Source organism: Schistocerca americana, chromosome 4 (genome assembly GCF_021461395.2).
Source record: "Schistocerca americana isolate TAMUIC-IGC-003095 chromosome 4, iqSchAmer2.1, whole genome shotgun sequence".
NCBI classification, from domain to species: Eukaryota; Metazoa; Arthropoda; class Insecta; order Orthoptera; family Acrididae; genus Schistocerca; species Schistocerca americana.
The window spans coordinates 98,815,275-98,842,226 of NC_060122.1; the positions used below are offsets into that span (position 1 = coordinate 98,815,275).

Consider the following 26,952-nt stretch of genomic DNA (forward strand, 5'->3'; position numbering starts at 1 on the left):
TCTCTCTCTGTCTGTCTGTCTGTCTGTGTGTGTGTGTGTGTGTGTGTGTTTTAATTCTAAAAAGTACATATAATGTTATAAGGAAATTTTGAAAAAGCACTGTATTCCTTCAGGCATGACAATAAGAGAGAAAATACAGACTGTTAATTAAAATGAACGTTTAGAACCTATTGCCTGCTTCTGCATGTTGCTTGGTTATCTACAGTCACATCCATAAATTAATACAGGCTATCACGCATATTGTCGTACTGGCCACATGTAATCTTCCTCTTCCCTGGCTGTGGCAGGTTTCTTCATCATGACCCCTTCCCTGCTTACCCGCTAATAGATAAGAAAACTCTTGTGGACAGAGAAAGGAATGTATTTTGAAGAAGGTAATTTTTTACTGCTATGTAGAAATGTTCCGTAAACAACAGTAATCTTCTAGGCATTGACAGACAATTTCTTATCCCACACAACAAACGAACAAGTAAATATAATCAGTACAGAAACAAGTCAATCAGCGAAGCTACATCACAGGTTCTGTAAATAAGTAAGTGTCCGTTATTCCTCATCAACCTGTCCTTGTCTCAATAGTAAAAGTACACAGTCCTCCTACATTGTATGTAAAGTCTACATCTAATTTCTGCTTTCTTATTTTGACCCTACAGTTACTATTTCCCTTCCATAAATGTGAGAATAACAAATACCAATGACTTCTTCAGTTGTATCTATGACTGCAAAAATTTCATTTACTGCTCTGGACATAAAGATGTTACACAACAGGGCTGGACACGTGCACTAATGTGGGTGCAGGTGCCAGCGAGCACTTACAGAGCTAGCTAGCAGGCACTGTCAAGCAAGCAGTTCTGCACCATCTTTCTGCCAACATGGCTTATTTGTTATCGAAGAGAGCAAGCAAGCTCGGGCTTTCATCATTAGTGTTGTCAGAGTCAACGTCTCTCTGACATTTGTGGTAGGATAAATTTAGTGAGAGGAAAATGGTTGAGAAGGTGTTAAGGTCCTCAGAATGAAAATCAGATGAATTCCGATGCTTCAACCCACAGTGGAAAGATTATTCTTTTACAGATACACAAACTGGCCCTCAGTGTTTGTTTATCGGTGTAGTCAAACAATGTAATCTTCAGATTGAAATATCAACAATGTAACAAAAGGGTAGATTGCTACTCACCATAACACCATGACACGTAAAGTGGCATACAGAGACAATGAAAAGACACTTACACATTAACTTTCAGCCAAAGTGTTTGTCAGAAAAGGAAACAAGAATACATCATCATGCACACATGACTGCCATCTCCAGCAGTTTGGACAAAGCTACAGAAGTCAGTCAGTCAGAGTCCCCCCCCCCCCCCCCCCACACCCACACACCCACACCCACACCCACACCTATACCCTTACACAGTCCCAGCACCATGTGGTGGCATAGGTGTGTGTGTGTGTGTGTGTGTGTGTGTGTGTGTGTGTGTGTGTGTGTGTTTTACTCTTGCTTGTAAAAGGATTACTCGGAAAACTAACAAGTTTCCTTTCTTTTTGTGGGTACTTTCGACAACTCAATGCTTCTGGTTTTTGATGAGTGTCTCGAATCAGAAAGTATTTATTTCCTACCAGAACTTTTCTATAACACTTATGTGAAGAACTGGCACAGAAAAGCATGCACACTGATGTAAATTAATTTGTATTTCTTCATGACAGAATTGTAATAAGCTAATTATTACTATTTTTCATTCAGTGACCACTTTTGTAATGCAAGTTTTGTCTTCAAGCCTAAACGTCCGCAAATATTATGCACATTTTACATGGCGTCTAGCAAAGGAGTCTCTAATGTCAAAGTTAAATATCTTGAAAACTAAGATCAACAGATAAGTGCAACAAAAGGTGTGTTTACTTTGAAAGCTGAAAGAATTGTATGCAGACGTTATACAAAAGTTTTGAAGTAGTTCCAAAAGCTAACAGATGGTGCTATACGCTGTGCAGCTTGCACATCCTCAGCGTACGTGACTGGACTCATCCTCTGCAAGCAGATCACAATCTTTCTGACATTTCTACCACACAGCATGGAGTTGGTGCAAACAAACAATGAAATTTGTCATCCCATCCTGTAGTATTTCAACAGAAATGGATTCAGATAGCACAGAGATTGCTGATTCAAGTTTGTCCAGTGTGGTGGGATGATTCTGGTAGACAGTATCTTTCGATGTTCCCCACAAAACATACCGTATTTACTCGAATCTAAGCCGCACTTTTTTTCCGGTTTTTGCAATCCAAAAAACCGCCTGCGGCTTAGAATCGAGTGCGAAGTAAGTGGAAGTTCTGAAAAATGTTGCTAGGTGCCGCCACAACTAACTTCTACCGTCGAATATATGTAGTGCTACACAGGCATGCTTTGCAAGCACAAAGATAAATACTTGCGACAAAACCTCTGCACCAGTAAATAAATTAAAAAAAAAAAAAGGTAGAAGATGAGCTTTTTTCTCCGCCCCGAATTTCTACCACTGCATTTTCATACATTATCCAACAAAGTATATACAAATTCCGTATTGTTCATCTTTGAATGTAGCAACATTTCAATGTACTAAGAAAATCCGACTGGCAAAACTGTTTGGGACGTTTGTCAATATGGCCAACTCTACGTTCTGAATTTTTTCCTACCTGTGAGAAGAGATGGTTGCTAATAGGAACTTTTATGAATTGTGAATCACATGCAGTATTCTCTTCACCATAAGCATAATACGAATATAAACATTTTGCCATGTATTCTTTCGTGTGTGCTGCTATCTCATTTAAATCCTGTCTGCCTAATAAACTACGAAACTAGAGTGAGACAACAGCAAATGCTAAAGAATATACATATCGGGTCATGTTCATATTCGTATTATTCTTATGCCTAATAGTGATACACTCAGAAATGAAGCATGGCAATTGACTAGATTTTTAAATCTAAGATGACTCTAATTTCTGTACAGAATGCAATGTACTAAAGAGGCGTCTGCAAAGATTTTCAAATGGAAAAAAATTTTCGCTAGACCCTCGTTCAGAACATCATCTATCATACGCAGTCTATTATTTGGTGCTTGTTGATCATTATCAAAGAAAGCAGCAGTGTAAGTAACAACAAATAGCAGTCTCTTGCTATTGTTTCGTTAATGAGATGATTCCTCTCTTTTTTTTAATTGTAAGCGGAGGTAGCGTGCATAAAAGCAAGCCATGCCGCGAGCGGCGACAGGTCGTAAACGCTCATTATCAGAATGCGACAAACAATGCATGACACAGTACAGTAATGCATTTTCAGCTTAGATTGAAGTAAACACCTATAACAAAGAGAATGGCACTTATCAGATCAAAGAAAAATAAGCTATCAATTCAAACCAGATGAAGCACATGAAAATGGAAGAGTACCCGTATAAATACGGACGGAGTGCCTGACACTTAGCAATGGCTACCTGGTAAAGCTTAACTGCTAAGCTTACAACTCGAACCAAACTACTGTAGCTGTATCGTCATTCATTTGACCTAAATTGTGTCTCATATTACAATGGACCAACTTTGTTTCGATTTGGAGGTGCGGCTTATAACTTCTCTCCCTTGAATTTCGAGTCTCAAATTTCAGGTGCGGCTTAGATACGGGAAAATTTTTTTTGCCTTGATTTAGAGTCTCATTTTTCAGGTGCGGCTTCGATTCGAGTAAATACGGTAGTCAGAAGGAGTCAGATCAGGTAAATATGGAGGCCAATGCATCCCTATGCAATGAAATTTGCAGTAATTCACTGCAATGATTCTATTCCCAAAGTATTCATAAAGCAAGCAAAACAACTGTTTGGTGTGATGTGGTCTGGCAGCATTTTGCACAAACCACTTGGTGTCTCATTTACCCTCAACGTTAGCTTTGTGGTGACCAGCAGTACCAAAATTGCAAAGTAACATCTACCAGTGATAATTTCTTGCATGAAAAATGGACCAATAATGCCTCTGCTGCATACTACAGCTGAAACAGTACCTTAGAAAGAATACAGTAGTTTCACTTCACACAAAGAGAGCTTTAGGAACCCCAAAACTGCCTCTTTTGTTTATTCACTGCTCCACTTGGGTAGAAGTGTGCTTAATCTGCGAACCAAAAGCAGTCGACATCAAATCCTTCATTATTAATCACTGTGAGAATCTGATCTGAAAAGTAAGCCCCTTGTCACACAGCTCATACAGGTATGCATCGTGGCTTTGGATTTTGAATGGAAACGTGTGTAAGCTCTGTCTCAGTATTTTCTGTGTGCTGGAATGCTTCAAACCAATCTCTGCTGCAATTCTTCAGAGAGATTTCCTTGGGTTTTGCTGAATATGTCCAGAAAATGTGGTGATATTTTCATGAGTAACTACATCTTGCCTGGGGCCAACTTTCCCTGTTAGATTATCAGCCATGCTGCCTGTCCATTGGAAATTGGCAAAACACTTGCTAATGGCTTTTGCATTAGGTCCTTTTGGAACATTAAATCATGTTTGAAAACTACACCTTGTTGCTGTAGGACTGTGTTCTGACCTGTGGTATTCCAGTATCAGAAACACACTGTTCAATGGAATACACGATTTCAACCTTTTCCTGCAGTACACTAAGCTCCTTTCACATTTCAACATTGGAACTGATAGCTCGGAGCTGTGGTGCACTATTCACAGGCATTATGTATTGCAACTGCAAGGCCATATGTTAGCAGTTTTTTAAACTGTTTCAAAATTTCTGCACAAAATTCTTACAGCTTTCACAATAAACATACCATCTGTTACACTCGTCTATTGATTTTAGTTAACAAGATATTTAATTATGAAATCAGGGATTCCTTTGATAGATGTCCTGTATGTTCTATCACAAGTACTCATTAAACTGTTATATTATAATAATTATGACAATGTAAGGAATACTTCTAACATAACAACAAACTTGAGCATGAGCTGTCAAGTTTGTACTGTCACTACAATCCGTTCATCATAAGAGTAAACCTGATGTAAACAAACACAAACACAATGATTGGCCAGCAGCCGTAGCTCTTGCACAATGGTGCTGTTCCGCTCTTGGAAGTAGGTCCAACTTGTGTATTAGATATCTTACTACTATGTCACTGTAAATCAAACTCTAAAACATTCTGATGTATTAACAGCCTTCAACATATTTCTTAATCATACTTTAGGTACGTAATTTTTATTTCAAAAATCGTCTACAGTCACAGTCTATGTAAGTGCTACTTGTGCCCTGATTGTCTCACTGTCCATACGTCCCATGAAAATGGATGGCACTGCTTCCTGCTTCATAGTGAAATCCGTGCATGGAACACTGTTAATGGCTAGAAACAAGTTGTCCTTAATGTTTTTCACAAAATTACAGAGAAAAATGAGCTTTGACATTTGCTGAGAAATATGATACAATATACATAAATATATAACACAGAACATGGTAGCTCTAATCTTGGCATAGTCAGTAGAGACATTGTTTGACAACAGAACGGGTTCATTGGCCGTGTTTCAAGACGCGTTGGGGGTCAACATTTATTTTATTTATTTTTTGTTCCGTATGGATACATAAGTCATTTATATACGAAATTTATCAACATATGGCAATTAACTCATACCCAATCATAATTTTTTTTCCCCAAGGAAAAAGCACGCCTTCTGATTTCTAATTACATATCACATGCAGATTTCTGGTTTTCATTGCAAATACACATTCTTAATTATTGATATATTATAAAAGATTGTTAGAGATTTTGAAGTTAAGAAAACATTACACAATTAAATTTTTTGGAGATAAATGAAAAATCAAAAGCTCTTTGTTTGAATACGCACACTGTTTTATACCACTGATGTGGTCTCACACGAGCCAGAGGGCTAAGCGCTGGAGAAACACAGAAAACAATTTTCATGGTGTTGAGTACACGGTACAAAAAGCTGCATTTTATCAGTTGTCACCGTATCATTACTATCTGAACCCAATAGAACTGATCTGGAGACAAGTTAAGAGATTTGTCGTTAGAAACAACATGATATTTAAGTTGCCACACTTACTGGAACCAGTGCATGAACCTTTGTGACATGTCACTGCCAAACAATGGCAAAATGCAGAACTGCATGTCATAAAAGAAAGGAAGAGGAGGAGGAGGAAATGTGGACATTTTGGTGGCTTGGGATTCTGTTGTTGATCACCTCACTATCAGCGCAGCAGTACTGAAATGTATCACTTTCTGTGGAGTCCAACATGGAAGAAGTTCAGAGATTACCAGACGACTGACTGTAATACCTTCAGTGGCTTCAATATTTAACTACATGGTGAAATCCCAGCAGTGCACTTTAAAGTCAGGAATTTTCATCACTCTTGTTTTTAATTACAGTTCTATGTTAGCTAATATCAGTAGCATTTTTTCTTCAGATCACATAAGAAGCATATCATCTGAGCTTTACCATTACTTTCTATTGTTCAATATTCAAATGACATTCAGGGCTATATTGTTCTCTGCTCGTCTCTTGTTACGTCTTTACTACAACTGTTAACATCACTGCAGGTTAGTTGGACCAGGTGGCTGGCTAGTGCTTTCCAAGTTATATGCGCCATTAGAGCAGTTGTCCCGTATTATTGCTGAGTCGGTGTACGCATTACGCACAGCAAAAAATGTATCCTCATTTTAGTACTTGACTGTACTCTAGACAGATTGGCTTCTGCTCCACGTGCAATGAAATCCAATGAGGTTCCAGCAAACGCGGAAGAATACATAGTGTAATGTTTGCATGAGGTTTATTCTTATGATGAACGGAGTCTAGGCTTCAGTGCAGTTTGCAAGTAAGGAAGTGCAAACTGTACGTGCATCATTTCTACATAGAAATACACATGCTCGTGGGCAGTATCACAAGCAGATCAGGTCCCACCTCTGTTATAGACTAACAAAAACATGAAATACTTACAAACTGGTTGAGTGTTCCTGCTTTTGTTATCAAAGTCCGCACCAATCACTTCAATTTCAACAAAAGGACTAACAGTCCCTCTTGCCCTTCCTTTACCCCATTTGCTGAGATGGCGTGCACAAATTACACGTACAGAAATATTCAGTGGATCTACTCCAACTAAAGTTTTCTTATCATATGGGTCAAAGTCTTCAAGGAACATGAAATCAGGCCGTAGTAAATATCCACAGAACCCATTCTGACGAAATTTTCCTTGATTCAGCTGCATTGCTTTATCTGCAACAGAACAAAAAGCACTGAACAACAACAACACATCAAAAATCACACTTAATTGTTAATTATGTCTGTAACTGATTGTTATCAAGGGAAAATGTGAGAGATATTTAAATGGAACAAAAGTGAAGACTGGCCAAAACAGCTAAAAACTTGTTCAATCAATGGGATGAATGTCTTACATCTGTCAATTACATTGGGAGTATTGAATTTTTATTTGTTTCTTCCACAAAAAATTCTTGGTAACATTCCAAATTTGCTTACTTAATATTCCATCTGATTGTAGGATTTAAATATTGATAAATATAGCATTCACAACTGTGTGAATTTGGATAGATTTCTGCTCACTGCATGGAGGAGGTTTAAATGGTTTAATGTCACCTGCGAAGTGTTTTGTCTTTTTTAAATTTATTCATTGTATAACTACACAATTTCTGCCTCAGAATATTGTCAAGCATATTTACAAAAATTCATCAGGAGCACATGGTATCATACAAGCCTCTGCACTCAGGCTCGTTTAAACAGCATCCACTGTGATTGAGTTTATAAGTACAGATGTGTTAATTCCCATAAAATTAATACCACTAGCACTGTTGGTAAGGGTGCATGTCAGTTTTTAAAATTTTGTTTGCATAGCATCACACTAAATATACACTCACTTGAAATTATCATCACTGACACAGGGAAAGTATTGAGTAAAAGATAGGCACATTCAAAAACATGCTACCAAACTAAACTCCCCTTCATATTTAGTCAGCCCTCAGATGACAATGACCATGTGTGTTTTTCTGAATCTGAAGAAGGAAATTTGTCCAATAGTCTAGTCTACATTTAAATGTGCCTGTTCACTGCTTGTTGCCTCCTCTATGTGGTAATAACAACCTACCCCAACTAATATTGTTATTTCATTCTGATTTTCCATGGTTATATTCACAACCAATCATCATAGATACTGAACAATTGTCCAGTCCTACTGTATCCAGTAGTACCTACCTCAAGGATAATACCACAATGACAATACATAAGTGTCTAACACTAACTTCTCTCTCGAGAATCAGGAACACTGTTTGGGATAAGTCATCCAGAATAGTCAGTGATTTATTATTATTATTATTATTATTATTATTATTATTATTATTATTATTCACTGACGCGAGAACAAAGTCACTCATTCTGCATTATATGTGCAGCTGCAAAAGGCATTCGTGCCCTCCGAATAAAAGATATAGGGGTTACATTTGTTGAAACCAGTTTTTCCAATGAGTTTCTCAGTGTGCCACAATAATACAAGGTCCGGCAGAAAAACCTCCCCTTTAAGGAAAGCTAATAAAAACAAAACCAAATAAGGTAGAACAATTTTATTTATACTAAATAAAAGTACATATTATGCCGTTTTAGAAAATACTCTTATGGTCTTACTTTTTAAATAAAACATCCCTTAAATGGCTTCCTGCACTGTCGACACACTGTTTGAGTCTTTCCCTGAAGTTATTCATTACTCTTTGAGTCATTTCAGGTGGAATAGCTTCAACCTCTTGTGTAATTGCTTCTTTCAGGGCTCGTAAAGATTGTGGACGTTGTTCATAAACTTTTGCTTTCAAATAGCCCCAAAGAAAGAAATCACAGGGCGTTAAGTCCGGCGATCGTGGGGGCCAGCCAATGTCTCCACGCAACGAGATCACATGTCCAGGAAACATTTCCTTCACCAATGCCAGTGACTGCCGCGCTGTGTGGGCAGTAGCACCATCTTGCTGGAACCACACGTTCTCTATTTCACCAAAAAGCTCCCTTAGTTGCGGTTGGAGAAAGTCGCGGAGCATGGCACAATAGCGTTCACTGTTGAAGGTTAAATTCCTGTCATTTTCTTCGAAAAAGTAAGGACCGATCACTCCGGAATTGTAAACAGCACACCATACTGTTACTTTAGGGCTATGAAGTGGTCGTTGATGAAGTTCTTGGGGATTGTGTTCACACCAGTGCCTGAAATTTTGGCTGTTCACTGTTCTGGCAAGGTGAAAGTGTGCTTCATCAGAAAAAATCACAATATCGTTGGGACGAATGTTCCGAAGAAGGTCTTGGCACAAACTTACACGGACACCACAGTCTCGTTCACTCAGTTCCTGCGTAGTTGCAATTTTGTAAGGATGCATTTTAAGATCTCGATGCAAGATTCTTCTCACACTTCGATCAGATATCCGTAATGCTGCCGCATGCTTTTTAGCGGATCGTCGAGGAGATTGTTGAACTGAAGCTCTAACTGCATCAACATTTCCGGGGCCTGTTGCAGTCCGTGGTCGTCCAGGTGGTTTCCTTTTTAATGAGGAACCTGTCTCACGAAAGTTAGCAACCCAAGAATAAATTGTTTTCTTATCGGGAACAGGGTCCCGTCGTCCGAGCGCAAAGTGAGCGCGAAAAGCACGTTGAGTATTAATAGGCGATTCGCCATTTTGAATAAAATCTTCCACTACAAAGGCACGATGTTCACCAGACCACGCCATGGCGTACACTGAAAACGGCACGTAGGCAGCTACTTAACGACGCGCCCCCCACCACTCTGCTCCTTCTACTGTCCGCTGCACGTTACTTTGTAATCGGGGAGTTTTTTATGCCGGACCCTGTACAAATGAACCAGCATTGTGCAAAATTTGAACTTACTCAGAATTTCATACGGCAGATTACCAAAACTTATGGCTATGCAGTGACGGATTTCATTATCTCTTATCAGTATTGCAGGTCCTACTTTCTTAGCTTTGTCTGCAGTGGAGTCTCTGGTTTTGCTACATTTGCTTCTGTCACCAATAGCACATTATCCCAATTAATTTTGTTTTCCAACAAATTCACAAATACTGCCACTACTTCAGCTGTTAGTAAGGGCATGTAGCATTGTCTAAATTTAAATCTGCTCTTTTATTGCAGTCTAGTATGTTACTGTTACTGACTGAATGCTTCCTTCCAATGAGGTCACTGTCAACAGTACTCACACATTTCACTGTTCAAGCACTGCAGAAAACTTAACACATGAGAATTGCAACTACCATTTATCGGGAGAAATAATATTTCTCTTTCAATGCCCAACTATTAAATGATGTTGATGTGTTTAATTCTCACAAAAATACAAAATGACTGAAGTTTGTTTTATAAACTACTAAGTTGGCCTGCAATGAGCATGTCCCAACAATTTGCAGTGAATGCTCAAAAGCAGATCTGCACATCAAGTGTTGCCTTGACTGACACAAATATTTCTTCATCTACATCTATAGCTACAGCTAGACTCCGCAAACCACCTTATGGTGTGTGAAGGAGGATGCTTGTGATGACAATATCATTTTGCCCCTTCTCAAATGGTGTGTGGGTGGAACATGATGTAGAATATTCTTCAATTCTTTACAGAATCAATGCTGTCAAAATTTCAACAGCAGACCTCTCCCCTCTGCATAAAACTACTCTTATGGTGTCTGTTGGAGGTGTCTGATAAGCACCCCTGTAATGCTCTTGCATTGAGTAAACAATCACATAAGGAAAAACGTTCACTTCTTTTTGCATTTTCTCACTCTCTTCCATTAATCCAAATCGATTAAGTTGAGGAGCAGTCCTCCATTATTGGTTGAACAACTGTTTTGTAAGCTAGTTCTTTCACGGCTGAATTATATTCCCTTAGATATTGCCTACAGGAAAATTAAAGAGACCTTTGGAGAAAAGAGAACCACTTGCATGAATATCAAGAGCTCAGATGGAAACCCAGTTCTAAGCAAAGAAGGGAAAGCAGAAAGGTGGAAGGAGTATATAGAGGGTCTATACAAGGGCGATGTTCTTGAGGACAATATTATAGAAATGGAAGAGAATGTAGATGAAGATGAAATAGGAGATTTGATACTGCATGAAAAGTTTGACAGAGCACTGAAAGACCTAAGTCAAAACAAGGCCCTGGGAGTAAACAACATTCCATTAGAACTACTGACAGCCTTGGGAGACCCAGGCCTAACAAAACTCTACCATCTAGTGAGCAAGATGTATGAGACAGGTGAAAAACCCTCTGACTTCAAGAAGAATATAATAATTGCAATCCCAAATAAAGCAGGTATTGACAGATGTGAAAATTACCGAACTATCAGTTTAATAAGCCACAGCTGCAAAATACTAACACGAATTCTTCACAGACGAATGGAAAAACTGGTACAAGCTGACCTCGGGGAAGATCAGTTTGGATTCCGTATAAATGTTGGAACACGTGAGGCAATACTGACCCTACGACTTATCTTAGAAGAAAGATTAAGGAAAGGCAAACCTACGATTCTAGCATTTGTTGACTTGAGAGAAAGCTTTTGACAATGTTGACTGGAATACTTTCTTTCAAATTCTGAAAGTGGCAAAGGTCAAATACAGGGAGCGAAGGGCTATTTACAATTTGTACAGAAACCAGATGGTAGTTATAAGAGTCGACGGGCACGAAAGGGAAGCAGTGGGTGGGAAGTGAGTGAGACAGGGTTGTAGCCTATCCCCGATGTTATTCAATCTGTGTATTGAGCAAGCAGTAAGTGAAACAAAAGAAAAATTCGGAGTAGGAATGGAGAAGAAACAAAAACTTTGAGGTTCGCTGACGACATTGTAATTCTGTCAGAGACAGCAAAGGTCCTGGAAGAGCAGCTGCTTTGGACAAGAGGTTACAAACACTGTACTGTGGTTACTGGTCTTGTGATTATGAGTTATTACAGGTCTGAGAGGCAGTGGTGAAGGCTGTGGGACATTAAGGAGGTTGGCCAAGCTCGGTTTGTAGGTTCCTTCTCATCCCGTCTGGTACATCTCCCCTGACCTGGGGTTCTGGGTGACTTTTCTGTACCCCTTTCCCTAAACCTCGCCAGTCCTTATCCTTCACCGCTCTTCCTCCCACTTCAACTCTTCTGTCAGAAGAAGGAGCCACTTGCTCCAAAAGCCTGTAAAAGTTAAATCCTTTTGTGCGTGTGTTCATCTGCCACCGTTTGGTGAGTAGATTTCTTATCTATCTGTTTATTTTACAAACAAATGTATGTATCAGAAGCCCAATAAAAGTGGCAGTGGTAAGGCTTCCCCTCCCCTTTTCCTTCCAATGTGGTGCACATCTCACAATGATCACGGAACAGTTTTTTAGACTCAATGGAACTTTCACATAAATTTTAAAATATTTCTCTCTGTGAAGTCTGGCCATCAATGGCTACAAGTTTGTTGCTCGTGAATGACTTCTAGAAACATTATAACAGTACCTGAAAGTAAGCACAGATAAGGGTACAAAAGCGTAAATGATATCTGTAATCATAAACTGGTAGCACATAAAAAGTTTTAATATTTCTTACCTGGTGTCTGATAGTTAAGAGCTACCATCTGACTGCCAGCATTCCACATTGGAACAGGGATGTAGTTGGAGGAATCAATTCTTTGACCTTTTGGATAAATTCTACTGAACTGGTGCTGTAAAAATAACAAAAATAAAAAATAAATAAATTGAAGAAATTAAAAATAAGAGTTCTTTTACTTTAAATTCCGCAACTGAAGTAAAAATTCGTGCAGTTAGGAAGAAAACTTCTTGAAAGCATACCTGATATGATTCATGTTTACTTACTTGACGGTACCAACATGTCGCACTTGTATACAGTGACGTGCTGCATCTCCCTCCCACATTCCTATCTAGTGCACCTGCTACCTCCCTCCAAGTTGGTGGTCACCCTTCCCCACCCCGTTTCCTTTCTCCCCTTTCCTACTTGATTCAACACAATCCCTTACTTACGTTAACGTACAGAATTGCAGTCCAGGCACTGTGTATACAGCCAGCACAATATAATTGCCCGTGTGTGTGTGTGTGTGTGTGTGTGTGTGTGTGTGTGTGTGTGTGTGCGCGCGTGCGCGCGTGCGTGCGCAAACTACCTCAAAGGAGAATTCATCCAAAAGTTAGTAGATTCCAGTGGTTATACATGACTCACAACCTCTATTATCCAGCTAGTTGTTACCCACACACCTAAATTATAACAAAAATGGAAATTCCTGGGTGAAACAATATCTAAATCACTCACCTATAGGTGAATGAAGTGTCACACACATAACAGAAAACAACATAGACACGCCCGAATGCACCCTCCCACAGTGAAACTGATTGTGAGCAGTTGCTTGGCCTGATAAAGGTGGAGAGAGTGTAGGGATGGACACACGGGGCAATGAGAGTGTAGTGGGGTAGATGAGTCAGTAGCCGCACAACAAGTTGAAAGGAGTTCCGAGGGTGTATCATATAAGAGACACAGAGAATGGAAGAAGTGTGGAGAGGGAGGGGGCAAGGAGAGGATGGTGGAGTTGAAAAGGACAAGGAGGGCGGACAGAAAGAGAGATGGGGAGGAAGGGAGTGGGGGGAGGATAGGGGAGGAAGGGAGTGGGGGATGATGGGAAAGGGGGAGACGGGGGGAGAGGGTAATGATGGGAAAGGGGGAGACGGGGGGAGAGGGTAATGATGGGACAGGGGGAGACGGGGGGAGAGGGTAATGATGGGAGAGGGGGAGACGGGGGGAGAGGGTAATGATGGGAGAGGGGGAGACGGGGGGAGAGGGTAATGATGGGAGAGGGGGAGACGGGGGGAGAGGGTAATGATGGGACAGGGGGAGACGGGGGGAGAGGGTAATGATGGGACAGGGGGAGACGGGGGGAGAGGGTAATGATGGGACAGGGGGAGACGGGGGGAGAGGGTAATGATGGGACAGGGGGAGACGGGGGGAGAGGGTAATGATGGGAGAGGGGGAGACGGGGGGAGAGGGTAATGATGGGAGAGGGGGAGACGGGGGGAGAGGGTAATGATGGGAGAGGGGGAGACGGGGGAGAGGGTAATGATGGGAGAGGGGGGGAAGATTGGAAGAGGGGGGACGATGGGAGAGGGGGGACGATGGGGGAGAGGGGACGATGGGGGAGAGGGGACGATGGGGGAGAGGGGACGATGGGGGAGAGGGGACGATGGGGGAGAGGGGACGATGGGGGAGAGGGGACGATGGGGGAGAGGGGACGATGGGGGAGAGGGGACGATGGGGGAGAGGGGACGATGGGGGAGAGGGGACGATGGGGGAGAGGGGACGATGGGGGAGAGGGGACGATGGGGGAGAGGGGACGATGGGGGAGAGGGGACGATGGGGGAGAGGGGACGATGGGGGAGAGGGGACGATGGGGGAGAGGGGACGATGGGGGAGAGGGGACGATGGGGGAGAGGGGACGATGGGGGAGAGGGGACGATGGGGGAGAGGGGACGATGGGGGAGAGGGGACGATGGGGGAGAGGGGACGATGGGGGAGAGGGGACGATGGGGGAGAGGGGACGATGGGGGAGAGGGGACGATGGGGGAGAGGGGACGATGGGGGAGAGGGGACGATGGGGGAGAGGGGACGATGGGGGAGAGGGGACGATGGGGGAGAGGGGACGATGGGGGAGAGGGGACGATGGGGGAGAGGGGACGATGGGGGAGAGGGGACGATGGGGGAGAGGGGACGATGGGGGAGAGGGGACGATGGGGGAGAGGGGACGATGGGGGGGAGGGGACGATGGGGGGGAGGGGACGATGGGGGGGAGGGGACGATGGGGGGGAGGGGACGATGGGAGAGGGGGAGAGGGGAGAGGGGGAGAGGGGAGAGGGGGAGAGGGGACGATGGGAGAGGGGGAGAGGGGACGATGGGAGAGGGGGAGAGGGGAGAGGGGGAGAGGGGACGACGGGAGAGGGGGAGAGGGGACGACGGGAGAGGGGGAGAGGGGAGAGGGGACGACGGGAGAGGGGGAGAGGGGACGACTGGAGAGGGGGAGAGGGGACGACGGGAGAGGGGGAGAGGGGACGACGGGAGAGGTGGAGAGGGGACGACGGGAGAGGTGGAGAGGGGACGACGGGAGAGGTGGAGAGGGGACGACGGGAGAGGTGGAGAGGGGACGACGGGAGAGGTGGAGAGGGGACGACGGGAGAGGTGGAGAGGGGACGACGGGAGAGGTGGAGAGGGGACGACGGGAGAGGTGGAGAGGGGACGACGGGAGAGGTGGAGAGGGGACGACGGGAGAGGTGGAGAGGGGACGACGGGAGAGGTGGAGAGGGGACGACGGGAGAGGTGGAGAGGGGACGACGGGAGAGGTGGAGAGGGGACGACGGGAGAGGTGGAGAGGGGACGACGGGAGAGGTGGAGAGGGGACGACGGGAGAGGTGGAGAGGGGACGACGGGAGAGGTGGAGAGGGGACGACGGGAGAGGTGGAGAGGGGACGACGGGAGAGGTGGAGAGGGGACGACGGGAGAGGTGGAGAGGGGACGACGGGAGAGGTGGAGAGGGGACGACGGGAGAGGTGGAGAGGGGACGACGGGAGAGGTGGAGAGGGGACGACGGGAGAGGTGGAGAGGGGACGACGGGAGAGGTGGAGAGGGGACGACGGGAGAGGTGGAGAGGGGACGACGGGAGAGGTGGAGAGGGGACGACGGGAGAGGTGGAGAGGGGACGACGGGAGAGGTGGAGAGGGGACGACGGGAGAGGTGGAGAGGGGACGACGGGAGAGGTGGAGAGGGGACGACGGGAGAGGTGGAGAGGGGACGACGGGAGAGGTGGAGAGGGGACGACGGGAGAGGTGGAGAGGGGACGACGGGAGAGGTGGAGAGGGGACGACGGGAGAGGTGGAGAGGGGACGACGGGAGAGGTGGAGAGGGGACGACGGGAGAGGTGGAGAGGGGACGACGGGAGAGGTGGAGAGGGGACGACGGGAGAGGTGGAGAGGGGACGACGGGAGAGGTGGAGAGGGGACGACGGGAGAGGTGGAGAGGGGACGACGGGAGAGGTGGAGAGGGGACGACGGGAGAGGTGGAGAGGGGACGACGGGAGAGGTGGAGAGGGGACGACGGGAGAGGTGGAGAGGGGACGACGGGAGAGGTGGAGAGGGGACGACGGGAGAGGTGGAGAGGGGACGACGGGAGAGGTGGAGAGGGGACGACGGGAGAGGAGGAGAGGGGACGACGGGAGAGGAGGAGAGGGGACGACGGGAGAGGAGGAGAGGGGACGACGGGAGAGGAGGAGAGGGGACGACGGGAGAGGTGGAGAGGGGACGACGGGAGAGGTGGAGAGGGGACGACGGGAGAGGTGGAGAGGGGACGACGGGAGAGGTGGAGAGGGGACGACGGGAGAGGTGGAGAGGGGACGACGGGAGAGGTGGAGAGGGGACGACGGGAGAGGTGGAGAGGGGACGACGGGAGAGGTGGAGAGGGGACGACGGGAGAGGTGGAGAGGGGACGACGGGAGAGGTGGAGAGGGGACGACGGGAGAGGTGGAGAGGGGACGACGGGAGAGGTGGAGAGGGGACGACGGGAGAGGTGGAGAGGGGACGACGGGAGAGGTGGAGAGGGGACGACGGGAGAGGTGGAGAGGGGACGACGGGAGAGGAGGAGAGGGGACGACGGGAGAGGAGGAGAGGGGACGACGGGAGAGGAGGAGAGGGGACGACGGGAGAGGAGGAGAGGGGACGACGGGAGAGGAGGAGAGGGGACGACGGGAGAGGAGGAGAGGGGACGACGGGAGAGGAGGAGAGGGGACGACGGGAGAGGAGGAGAGGGGACGACGGGAGAGGAGGAGAGGGGACGACGGGAGAGGAGGAGAGGGGACGACGGGAGAGGAGGAGAGGGGACGACGGGAGAGGAGGAGAGGGGACGACGGGAGAGGAGGAGAGGGGACGACGGGAGAGGAGGAGAGGGGACGACGGGAGAGGAGGAGAGGGGACGACGGGAGAGGAGGAGAGGGGACGACGGGAGAGGAGGAGAGGGGACGACGGGAGAGGAGGAGAGGGGACGACGGGAGAGGAGGAGAGGGGATGACGGGAGAGGAGGAGAGGGGACGACGGGAGAGGAGGAGAGGGGATGACGGGAGAGGAGGAGAGGGGATGACGGGAGAGGAGGAGAGGGGATGATGGGAGAGGAGGAGAGGGGATGATGGGAGAGGAGGAGAGGGGATGATGGGAGAGGAGGAGATGGGAGGGAGAGTGAGGTATGACTGCAAGGGGGTGGGAGGGGGAGAAAGCATTACACAATTTAGATGGAGAAGGACTGTTAGGGAGAGAAGAAAGAAGGAAAACTCCAAAGTGAAGTAGTGGGAACAACTTAGCTGAGAATTAGGCCAGGGGTACCGCAAGAGCACAGGATATCCTGAAGAGACAATTCCCACCTGCACAGTTTGGTGAAACTAGTGCTGGAAGGGAGTATCCAAATGGTCCATGAAGTGAAGCAGCTGCTGAAGACATTCGTGTTGTGGTGTTCAGCATCTAGACTGTCAAGCTTGTGGTTTGCCATAGTTTGGTTGTGGCTCTGCATGTGAGTAGACAGTTGGTTACTTGTCATTCCCAAATAGAATGCTGTGCAGTAATTGCAGCAAAGCTGATATATAGCCCTGCCTTTTATTGGGCGAGAAATGGCTGTGACTGGACTGCAGTAGGAGGTGGTAAGTAGGCAGGCGGGTGGGAGGGAGGGTGGGTGCATGGATGTATAGGACAGGTCTTGCACCTGTGATGTGCAGGATTTGGAGCAGGATTGGAATATGGATGGACAAAGATATTCTGTAGGCTGAGTTGGTGACCGAACACTACATTGTGTGATGCCAGTAGGGTTTTGGGCAGGATATCCCTCAACTCAGAACATGATGAAAGGTAAGTCCTGGTGAAGGACGTGGTTGAGCTTTTCATGGCCAGAGTGATAATAGGTGTTTAGAGGAGAGGTGGTTGGTCGCTGTTTAACAGGTTTACTAGTTTCACAGGAGGAGAGGGCACGGGAGATCTGTTTATGGACGAGCTGGATAGGATACTGTCTATCAATAAAGGTTCTGGCAAAGTTATTGGTATATTTTGAGAACTCCTGTTTCCCACTGTAGGTGAGGTGACCACAGGTGGTGAGGCTGTAAAGAAGAGACTCCCTGACATGCAATGGGTGGCAGCTGTCAAAGTGGAGGTATTGATTGTGGTTGGTGATTAGTGAACTTGATGTGAACAACATGAAGACATATTTATTGAGTGATCTGAGAGGTGGACACTGACATCTAGGAAGGTGGCTTGTTGAGTTAAGAAGACCCAGGTGAAGTGGACTAGGGAGTATGCGTTGAGGTTATGGAGGAAAGAGCAAGACTGACCTTGCCACGAGTCCAAATCATGAAAATATCATCAATGAATCGTCTGCTATCTTGTTTACCTCTACCTTGCTTTACCTTTTCCCTCTGCTGCCTGTCCACACTATTCTTTTCCCATCCAGATCATGTACTGTATTCTCCCACCACTTCTCCCTATCCCCACCCACATGCTCTCATTCTCCCCTCCCCCCCCCCCCCCCCCTCTCTCTCTCTCTCTCTCTCTCTCTCTCTCTCTCTCTCTCTCTCTCTCTCTCTCTCTCATCCCCCTTTTTCTGCACCTCTCACTGTCACCCTCTTCATCTCCACATTCCTCTTCTTTTCCCCCTCCCTTTCTTACACCTCCTCCCTCTCACTATATGCCTACCACTTTAACTTCTTTAGTCTCAATATATAGCTGCTGAATCATCTGTCTAAAGGCCTGGCTCGTACTATCCTGCTACACTTCCCTTGCCTCGTGTGCCCTTCCCTACCCTCTCCCCACCTCTCATCAACCCACAGCCCAGGAAACTGCTCTCAATAATCGATACCCGAAAATCAGTCTCGCCACAGGACGGTGTGTTTGAATGTCTGTGTGGTTGCTAGAAAAGGAGCAAACGCATGAAAGGTAGTGTGACTACTGTTTCCTGTTAACAGGAGCTTATGGGTCTCACACCAGTGTCCTACAGGTGAGTGGTTATCTTTCTCTTATTTAACATGCTACTCCTAAATTATTTAAATTCGGGAAGAACTTTCCATTACCATATTTAGATACAGTGTCTGCATACTGGTTAAGGAAAGGAAACCTACAATACGACTAAGATAATCAGTGTTTGATCACAAACTCTAATTAAAAATCCTTGGGATGGATATCTGGCATAGTCAATGGGGCAACTGATAAGGGCTGATTGGTTAACAGTCTCTTCCCAAACACCATATCTTTTGACATGACATGGACAGGACTTATTCCATTCATCTTGAAAGACTCCAGTTCGGGTAGATATGTCTGTGAATGAAGAGATGAAGGAAATCCATGACAAATTTTCTTCCAGTGTGTATTATTTAAAACATTCCATCTGTACCTGATCTGAAAGAGACTTGCAAAAGTTGTGTACAATTAACATCCTGGGGAACAAAGTCTCCAATAGGCAGCAAGTAAAATATAAGGAAAGATGGTCATGCAGACTTCCTAGGATGGCATGCACAATAGGGAGTAACTCCCAGCATTGAGTGTGAGGCGAGAGGTAGTTAAGTGGGGGTGTAAAGCTGCAGATGTTAAACGTTCCGTGACAGTAACATTACATGTGTGGAGTTCATATTCCCATCATTAGGTGCTCACATCTCAGCCAACATACACACACACACACACACACACACACACACACACACTTAGACAACTACTAACGCTAGATTAATATTATAGATTAATAATATTATAGATTAATATTAATATTATAGTTATTATTACAGTAGCTGTGGGACATCTTCAATATAAAATACAATTGTAACTTCATGAAGTCATATAATATTCCTCAGTCAAAACTAACAACTGGCCTGTAGGATCTTCAGAGCCTGACCTACCCCTGCATGGAAATGGGAACACACTTAGAATGTGTGTAACTAGCTGTGGGATATAAACTCCACTGCTGAAATCTCTGGTGGCTTTGATGTAACATGACATATCTGTTCTTATTATCTATTCTTTTTTCTTACAGTTTTTGAATTAAATTTCTTTAATTTTCTACACTTTATATTTTTTAGGACCAGTAGTAACAAAATAGGGAATATATTAGTAACAATGCTGTTGTTTTTAAAGTTGTTACTGTACATGCAAAACACATTGTATGTATATACAAATTGTGATTGTATATTATGGTAATTTTAAAACTAAGATTGCTCACTGAGTCTTATTAATGGAATGTACAGTCCATCATAGTATCTAGATAGTGGACCATGAAATTCTAGCAGAGGCAGAGAGAGAGAGAGAGAGAGAGAGAGAGAGAGAGAGAGAGAGAGAGAGAGAGACCTCATAGTTACATAACTGTTTTATCATATTATGTGGAACATTTCATTTACTTACCAGAAATACAGGCTGTGATTTTGGGTCGTGTATTTGAAAAGGAGAATAAATTAAAAAAAAAAAAAAAAACTATATAATTTTGTTCTTTTACTACGTTCCCAGAAATAGGAGTTGGATCTGTTGTGTATTTCAGGGCTATAAAATGTTGATAAACTAAAAATAATAACATTATTTGATGTGCATCTCCACTGTATGGTGAGTAGCGACTATCGTTTTCATAATACTGTCAAAAATAAGTGGAATATATGTACACAGTACCTGATGATATTTCAAGAAGAATTTTGTCTCTTGCTGACATATCAGTTTTTCAGCTTTAGTTTCAGGAAATGATGACATTTCACAATGATTGAAGCCTCTCCTGAATTTTTCCATGTTAAACGCTACAGACCGACAATAAACTATCAAGTCAGACATTTCTTTGGCTATTCTTAGTTGCTTCTCCATTTCCTTATGTTGATTTTCCTGAAATAAAATATGAAATATTTTACTGAGCTTAGTTTGTCAAATCCTACAAAACAAATATAAGTCTTAAAATATAAACCAGAGAATTAAAGTGAGATGAACTAATGGGATCTAAAATATATTTGGTGTCAAATGTGACTTTGTTCATCAGGAGAGAAAAACTGGAATTAATGCTGCAGTAAAGGCAGAGATATGCATGATGTATGGAAAATACAAATCACATAGTTTTCAACCAAACAGCCCTTGTCAAAGATTTACTGTCCTACACTCGTACTCTCTGCTGGAAATATCAGTTTGCCATGAAGAAAAATAATCCTAATCCTACTCCTAATGATCCAACTCCCCAAAACACTATCCAAATTGAACCCTGCCTGGAACAGTTCTGTCCTCCGTCACAGCGGGACCCACCTCCTCTTCTTCAAAATCACCCGCTCCTAACCTTCCAGGAATTTCTCACTTCCAGCCTTGCCTCTCAATCCTTCTTAAAAAACCTTAATCCTACTCCCAACATCACCATTGCTGAAGCCCAGGCTATCTGTGATCTGAAGGCTGACCGATCCATCGTCATTCTTCCAGCGGACAAGGGTTCCACGACCGTGGTACTTGATCGTCGGGAGTATGTGGCTGAGGGACTGCCTCAGCTTTCAGACAACACCACATACAAAGTTTGCCAAGGTAATCCCATTCCTGATGCCCAGGTGGAGCTTCAAGGAATCCTCAGAACTTTAGGCTCCCTACAAAACCTTTCACCTGACTCCATCAACCTCCTGCCCCCACCGACACCCCGCACCCCTACCTTCTACCTTCTTCCTAAAATTCACAAACCCAATCATCCTGGCTGCCCCATTGTAGCTGGTTACCAAGCCCCCACAGAACGTATCTCTGCCTACGTAGATCAACACCTTCAACCCATTACATGCAGTCTCCCATCCTTCATCAAAGACACCAACCACTTTCTCAAACACCTGGAGTCCTTAACCAATCTGTTACCCCCAGAAACCATCCTTGTAACCATTGATGCCACTTCCTTACACACAAATATTCCGCACGTCCAGGGCCTCGCTGCGATGGAGCACTTCCTTTCACACCGATCACCTGCCACCCTACCTAAAACCTCTTTCCTCATTACCTTAGCCAGCTTCATCCTGACTCACAACTTCTTCACTTTCGAAGGCCAGACATACCAACAATTAAAGGGAACAGCCATGGGTACCAGGATGGCCCCCTCGTACGCCAACCTATTTATGGATCGCTTAGAGGAAGCCCTTCTTGGTTACCCAGGCCTGCCAACCCAAAGTTTGGTACAGATTTATTGATGACATCTTCATGATCTGGACTCACAGTGAAGAAGAACTCCAGAATTTCCTCTCCAATCTCAACTCCTTTGGTTCCATCAGATTCACCTGGTCCTACTCCAAGTCCCATGCCACTTTCCTTGACATTGACCTCCATCTGTCCAATGGCCAGCTTCACACATCCGTCCACATCAAACCCACCAACTAGCAACAGTACCTCCATTATGACAGCTGCCACCCATTCCACATCAAACGGTCCCTTCCTTACAGCCTAGGTCTTCGTGGCAAACGAATCTGCTCCAGTCCGGAATCCCTGAACCATTACACCAACAACCTGAAAACAGCTTTCGCATGCCGCAACTATCCTCTCGACCTGATACAGAAGCAAATTACCAGAGCCACTTCCTCGTCCCCTCAAACCCAGAACCTCACACAGAAGAACCCCAAGAGTGCCCCACTTGGGACAGGATACTTTCTGGGACTGGATCAGACTCTGAATGTGGCTCTCCAGCAGGGATGCGACTTCCTGCCCTAAAATGAGATCCATCCTTCGTGAAATCCTCCCCACTCCACCAAGAGTGTCTTTCCGCCGTCCACCTAACCTTCGTAACCTCTTAGTTCATCCCTATGAAATCCCCAAACCACCTTCCCTACCCTCTGGCTCCTACCCTTGTAACCGCCCCCGGTGTAAAACCTGTCCCATGCACCCTCCCACCACCACCTACTCCAGTCCTGTAACCCGGAAGGTGTACACGATCAAAGGCAGAGCCACATGAGAAAGCACCCACGTGACTTATCTACTGACCTGCCTACACTGTGAAGCTTTCCATGTGGGAATGACCAGCAACAAACTGTCCATTCGCATGAATGGACACAGGTAGACAGTGTTTGTTGGTAATGAGTATCACCCTGTGGCTAAACACGCCTTGGTGCATGGCCAGCACATCTTGGCACAGTGTTACACTGTCCGGGTTATCAAGATACTTCCCACTTACACCAACCTGTCAGAACTCCGGAGATGGGAACTTGCCCTTCAGTATATCCTCTCTTCGCGTTACCCACCAGGCCTCAACCTCCGCTAATTTCAAGTTGCTGCCGCTCATACCTCATCTGTCATTCAACAACATCTTTGCCTCTGTACTTCCGCCCTGACTGACATTTCTGCCCAAACTCTTTGCCTTTACAAATGTCTGCTTGTGTCTGTATACGTGCGGATGGATATGTGTGTGTGTGCACGCGCACGAGTGTATACCTGTCCTTTTTCCCCCTAAGGTAAGTCTTTCCACTCCCGGGATTGGAATGACTCCTTACCCTCTCCCTTAACACCCACATCCTTTTGTCTTTCCCTCTCCTTCCCTCTTTCCTGACGAAGCAACCGTTGGTTGCGAAAGCTTGAATTTTGTGCGTGTGTAAGGAGAACTATAAGGATATTAACAGCATCAGTAACAATTTATTCACAATCTTGATGATACAAAATAATGTTGTACACCAAAGGTTGGTATCAAAGACTAAGTCAATGGTGCAATCTTTATTTCTGCACAGTATCTTTTAATGTGACATAACTCTGTCAATCTTTAACAAATAAGGCAGGATATAGTTTCAATAAACTGTGAAGTTGCTGCACAAAGTAAAACTATCAATGGCTTTACAGAAACTCAGAGTCCCCTCACCCCAAGTACATTAAACCTATGGTATTGTATGGTTCCAATTTTTACCCGATTCGTCTTTCTTATGGGGTTATTTAAAATCTAAGATATATGGAGCAAAACAATACACAAATAGAGGACTTGAGAACATTACATTTGTCACTAAATCATGCCTGTGATGGTGGTGATGTTAGATTTTGAAAACGATAATTTTATGCAGTGGCTTCAACAGTGTGTCAGGAACAATGAATGAAATCATACCAATACGGTCACCAACATTACTGCTGATATTCTGATGTTTAACTGTGTGGATGCACTTCCCTCTCTTTTTCTGTCTAGACAACATCGATTCAATAAATAACAGGAAAAGTTGCACAAAAAATATGAAACTTCAATAATGTTTGGGCTTCTTTGTTATTTTTTGGTGGTGTCCTAGAAGTATTATCTGATGGGATAGGAATACTTGTCTCACAAATGGGATGCTGGGAATCAGTGAAACAAGATGGCAGCATTCTTGCAGGTTTGCGCCGTTGTGGAGCAGTGGAGTGTCACTAGATTTAGGTTATCCAAAGGATTGAAACCGGTCAAAATTAACTGTCAGATTGCTGTGCAATATGGTGGAAGTTGTTTGAGTCTAACACATGTTGGCACACAGTAGTTCAAACACGGTGTAACTTGTGCTGATGATTCCCCGTATACAGGACATTCTGTCTGTGTCACCATGGAGAATGACCTTGCAAGAGTTGATACAGGAAAATGGGCATTATTTTGAGTGATATTTCAGCAACAATGAACATTAGGGTTGGATCAGACCACCATATTCAAGAAAGTGTGTGCGAGTTGGGTTACAAAACATCTGATATCAGAAATGAAAGAAAGGTGCTTGGATGTATGCAGAGAGACCTGAAGTTTGTCTGCTGCTGCATCACCCCTCTCAGATTGCCTGGGTCTGACACCTTTAAATTATCACTTTTTAACACTCTAAATAATCTTCTACTGGCTCAAGGTTCACAGACGATAACAAAATCCAAGCACTGATGCATAACTGGTTATGCACACACCCAAGAATTCTTTGCAGGTGGAATTGAAAAGCTTGTCCATCACTGGCATAAGTGCCTGCAACTTGCAGGGGATTACGCTGAAAAATAAACAAGTGCTTTATTCTATTTTTATAATGGATTCTTTACAAAAATTCAATTTTTTTATTGAATGAACCTTGTGTAATCTTTTTTTTCCTCTGCCTTGCCTACTACAAGTAATATGCTGGAGGTGGCATAGAGGAAGCCTAATGTAGGCCAACAAAACAACACATTGAGCAGCACTACACTGCACTGTCCTGCCACATCAACCTCCCCCCACCCCTCCCTCCCACCCCTTCCCACTCCTCCCCATCTTCCACGACTTGTTCAATAATGCTATGACTATGAGTCTAGTGCAGAATTGGCTTCTTGTTACATATGTAACATGACAGCATCCAAATCATGGTGATTCTTACCTATGAAAGTGACCAATTTCAGTCACCTATGGAACTACTGTCACATTACTGGAGTTTCTAAATAAAATAATAGAAAAATATTAAGGTAACTGAAGGTCTGCAACGAAATATTTGATGTAATTGAAGCCTTAAAATAAATATAAAAATAATAATAATAATAATCTTTATCAGGAAAGTGTTCTTTCAATATACACTTTGTGGTTAATAAGTACATGTTATGCACATCAGTCTCAACTAGTTTTTGGAATTCAAGTGCTGCTTATATATTTTTTTATGTTTTCTGTATTTCTTATAGAATAATGAAATTAAGAAAAAAAAATTTAGTTCTGATATAGTCTAACGTGCTACAATGTCACTGAAAAGAAATTACTAATTTCCCACAGTTGAACATGGATTTATTTTTTTGGTAAACAAAACTAAAATCTTTCAACAAATACATACCCGTACACTGGCATTTTGTGCCACTTCCTTAATGGCATTCCTCCATTCAACAGCAAGTTCTATCCTAGGTACAGCTACTTCAAATACTGAGCACATGTTTGGATTTTGTATACGTAGTACCCATTCCAGTCCTGGGCGGTCGTTTCGATGCACTTCAACAATAGCACCCATCACATCAAGGCTGCCCTTCTGAAGACTGCCAAGGAGTAGTGAATCTGAAGACTGTAAAGACACAAAAAATAATTATCTTTTAACACAAATGGGAAAATTAAAGAAATTACTTACTTTATTAGGTTAAAAAAAATAGTATGAGGAAAGACAACCCCACAACCCCTCCGAACTCTCTCTCTCTCTCTCTCTCTCTCTCTCTCTCTCTCTCTCTCTCTCTCTCTCTCTCTCCCCCCCCCTCTGACTGGTTGTTATACTCATACCATCATTTGTATTCCACCTGAGGTTTTTGAATATCATATGATATTTCTTTATTACAATTAAAACTGTTTACTTTCAGTACGAAGCATACATCATTAAATACCATACAAAAAAATCATTGCCTCCTTTTAGAAATTCATAATAAACTCCTTTATCATACGTAAACTGTGTTGTCTCTTCCGTATATTGAAATCCCTGCTTCTTTATTATAAGTGACTTCCTTTTGTACAATAAAAAGCTTTTTGTTATTGTTGTTGAAACAAAATAGTTTAGCAGTTCAAATGAACACTGCATCCCACTGAAAGGATGTATCTATAATTTAGATCTTTGAAACCTAGGAAACTGTCTCAATTTATTACACCTTTTAATTACCACAAGTTTTTTGCTCCTTTTGTAAATGTCACAGTTCATATATTATGAATACCCTGTAGTCTCGGTGTCACAACCTTTTCTCTTATTGCAATGATATAGTCAGTTTTCCTGGCAGTAGTTGGCCAAAAAAATTGTTTGTTACCAGGTTTGCATTGTATTTAAAACATTAGTTTCTGGATGGGCTGTGACCTAGGAAAATTGTAGTAGTCATAAACTGTTGTAGGTGTGTTGGAAAAGAATCAGAGCTCCAACCGCTAACAGAAAGCATTGAAGTTCAAATTGTTATAGGTACTGAAACCTGACTAAAGCTGGAAATAAGTTCAACTGAAATTTTTACAAGTGATTCATAGGAGAGCTGAAAGAAAGGCACAGGGAGACGTAACTGGCTGAGGACTTACATAAAACATGAGAGTCAGTAAT

General features: G+C 44.0%; 1 protein-coding gene across 1 annotated transcript in view; it reads right to left on the bottom strand.

The window, feature by feature from the left end:
- The window catches only part of LOC124612534 (1-phosphatidylinositol 4,5-bisphosphate phosphodiesterase gamma-1), a 258,728-nt gene that overhangs the window by 48,852 nt on the left and 182,924 nt on the right, over positions 1 to 26,952 (bottom strand). The window contains exons 16-19 of the mRNA XM_047140800.1: positions 25,732 to 25,953; positions 20,651 to 20,854; positions 12,537 to 12,651; positions 6,937 to 7,212 (exon numbers count right to left, since the gene is read on the bottom strand). Of these exons, the coding sequence (XP_046996756.1) occupies positions 6,937 to 7,212; positions 12,537 to 12,651; positions 20,651 to 20,854; positions 25,732 to 25,953 (817 nt within the window). The remainder of the gene's footprint in view (positions 1 to 6,936; positions 7,213 to 12,536; positions 12,652 to 20,650; positions 20,855 to 25,731; positions 25,954 to 26,952) is intronic.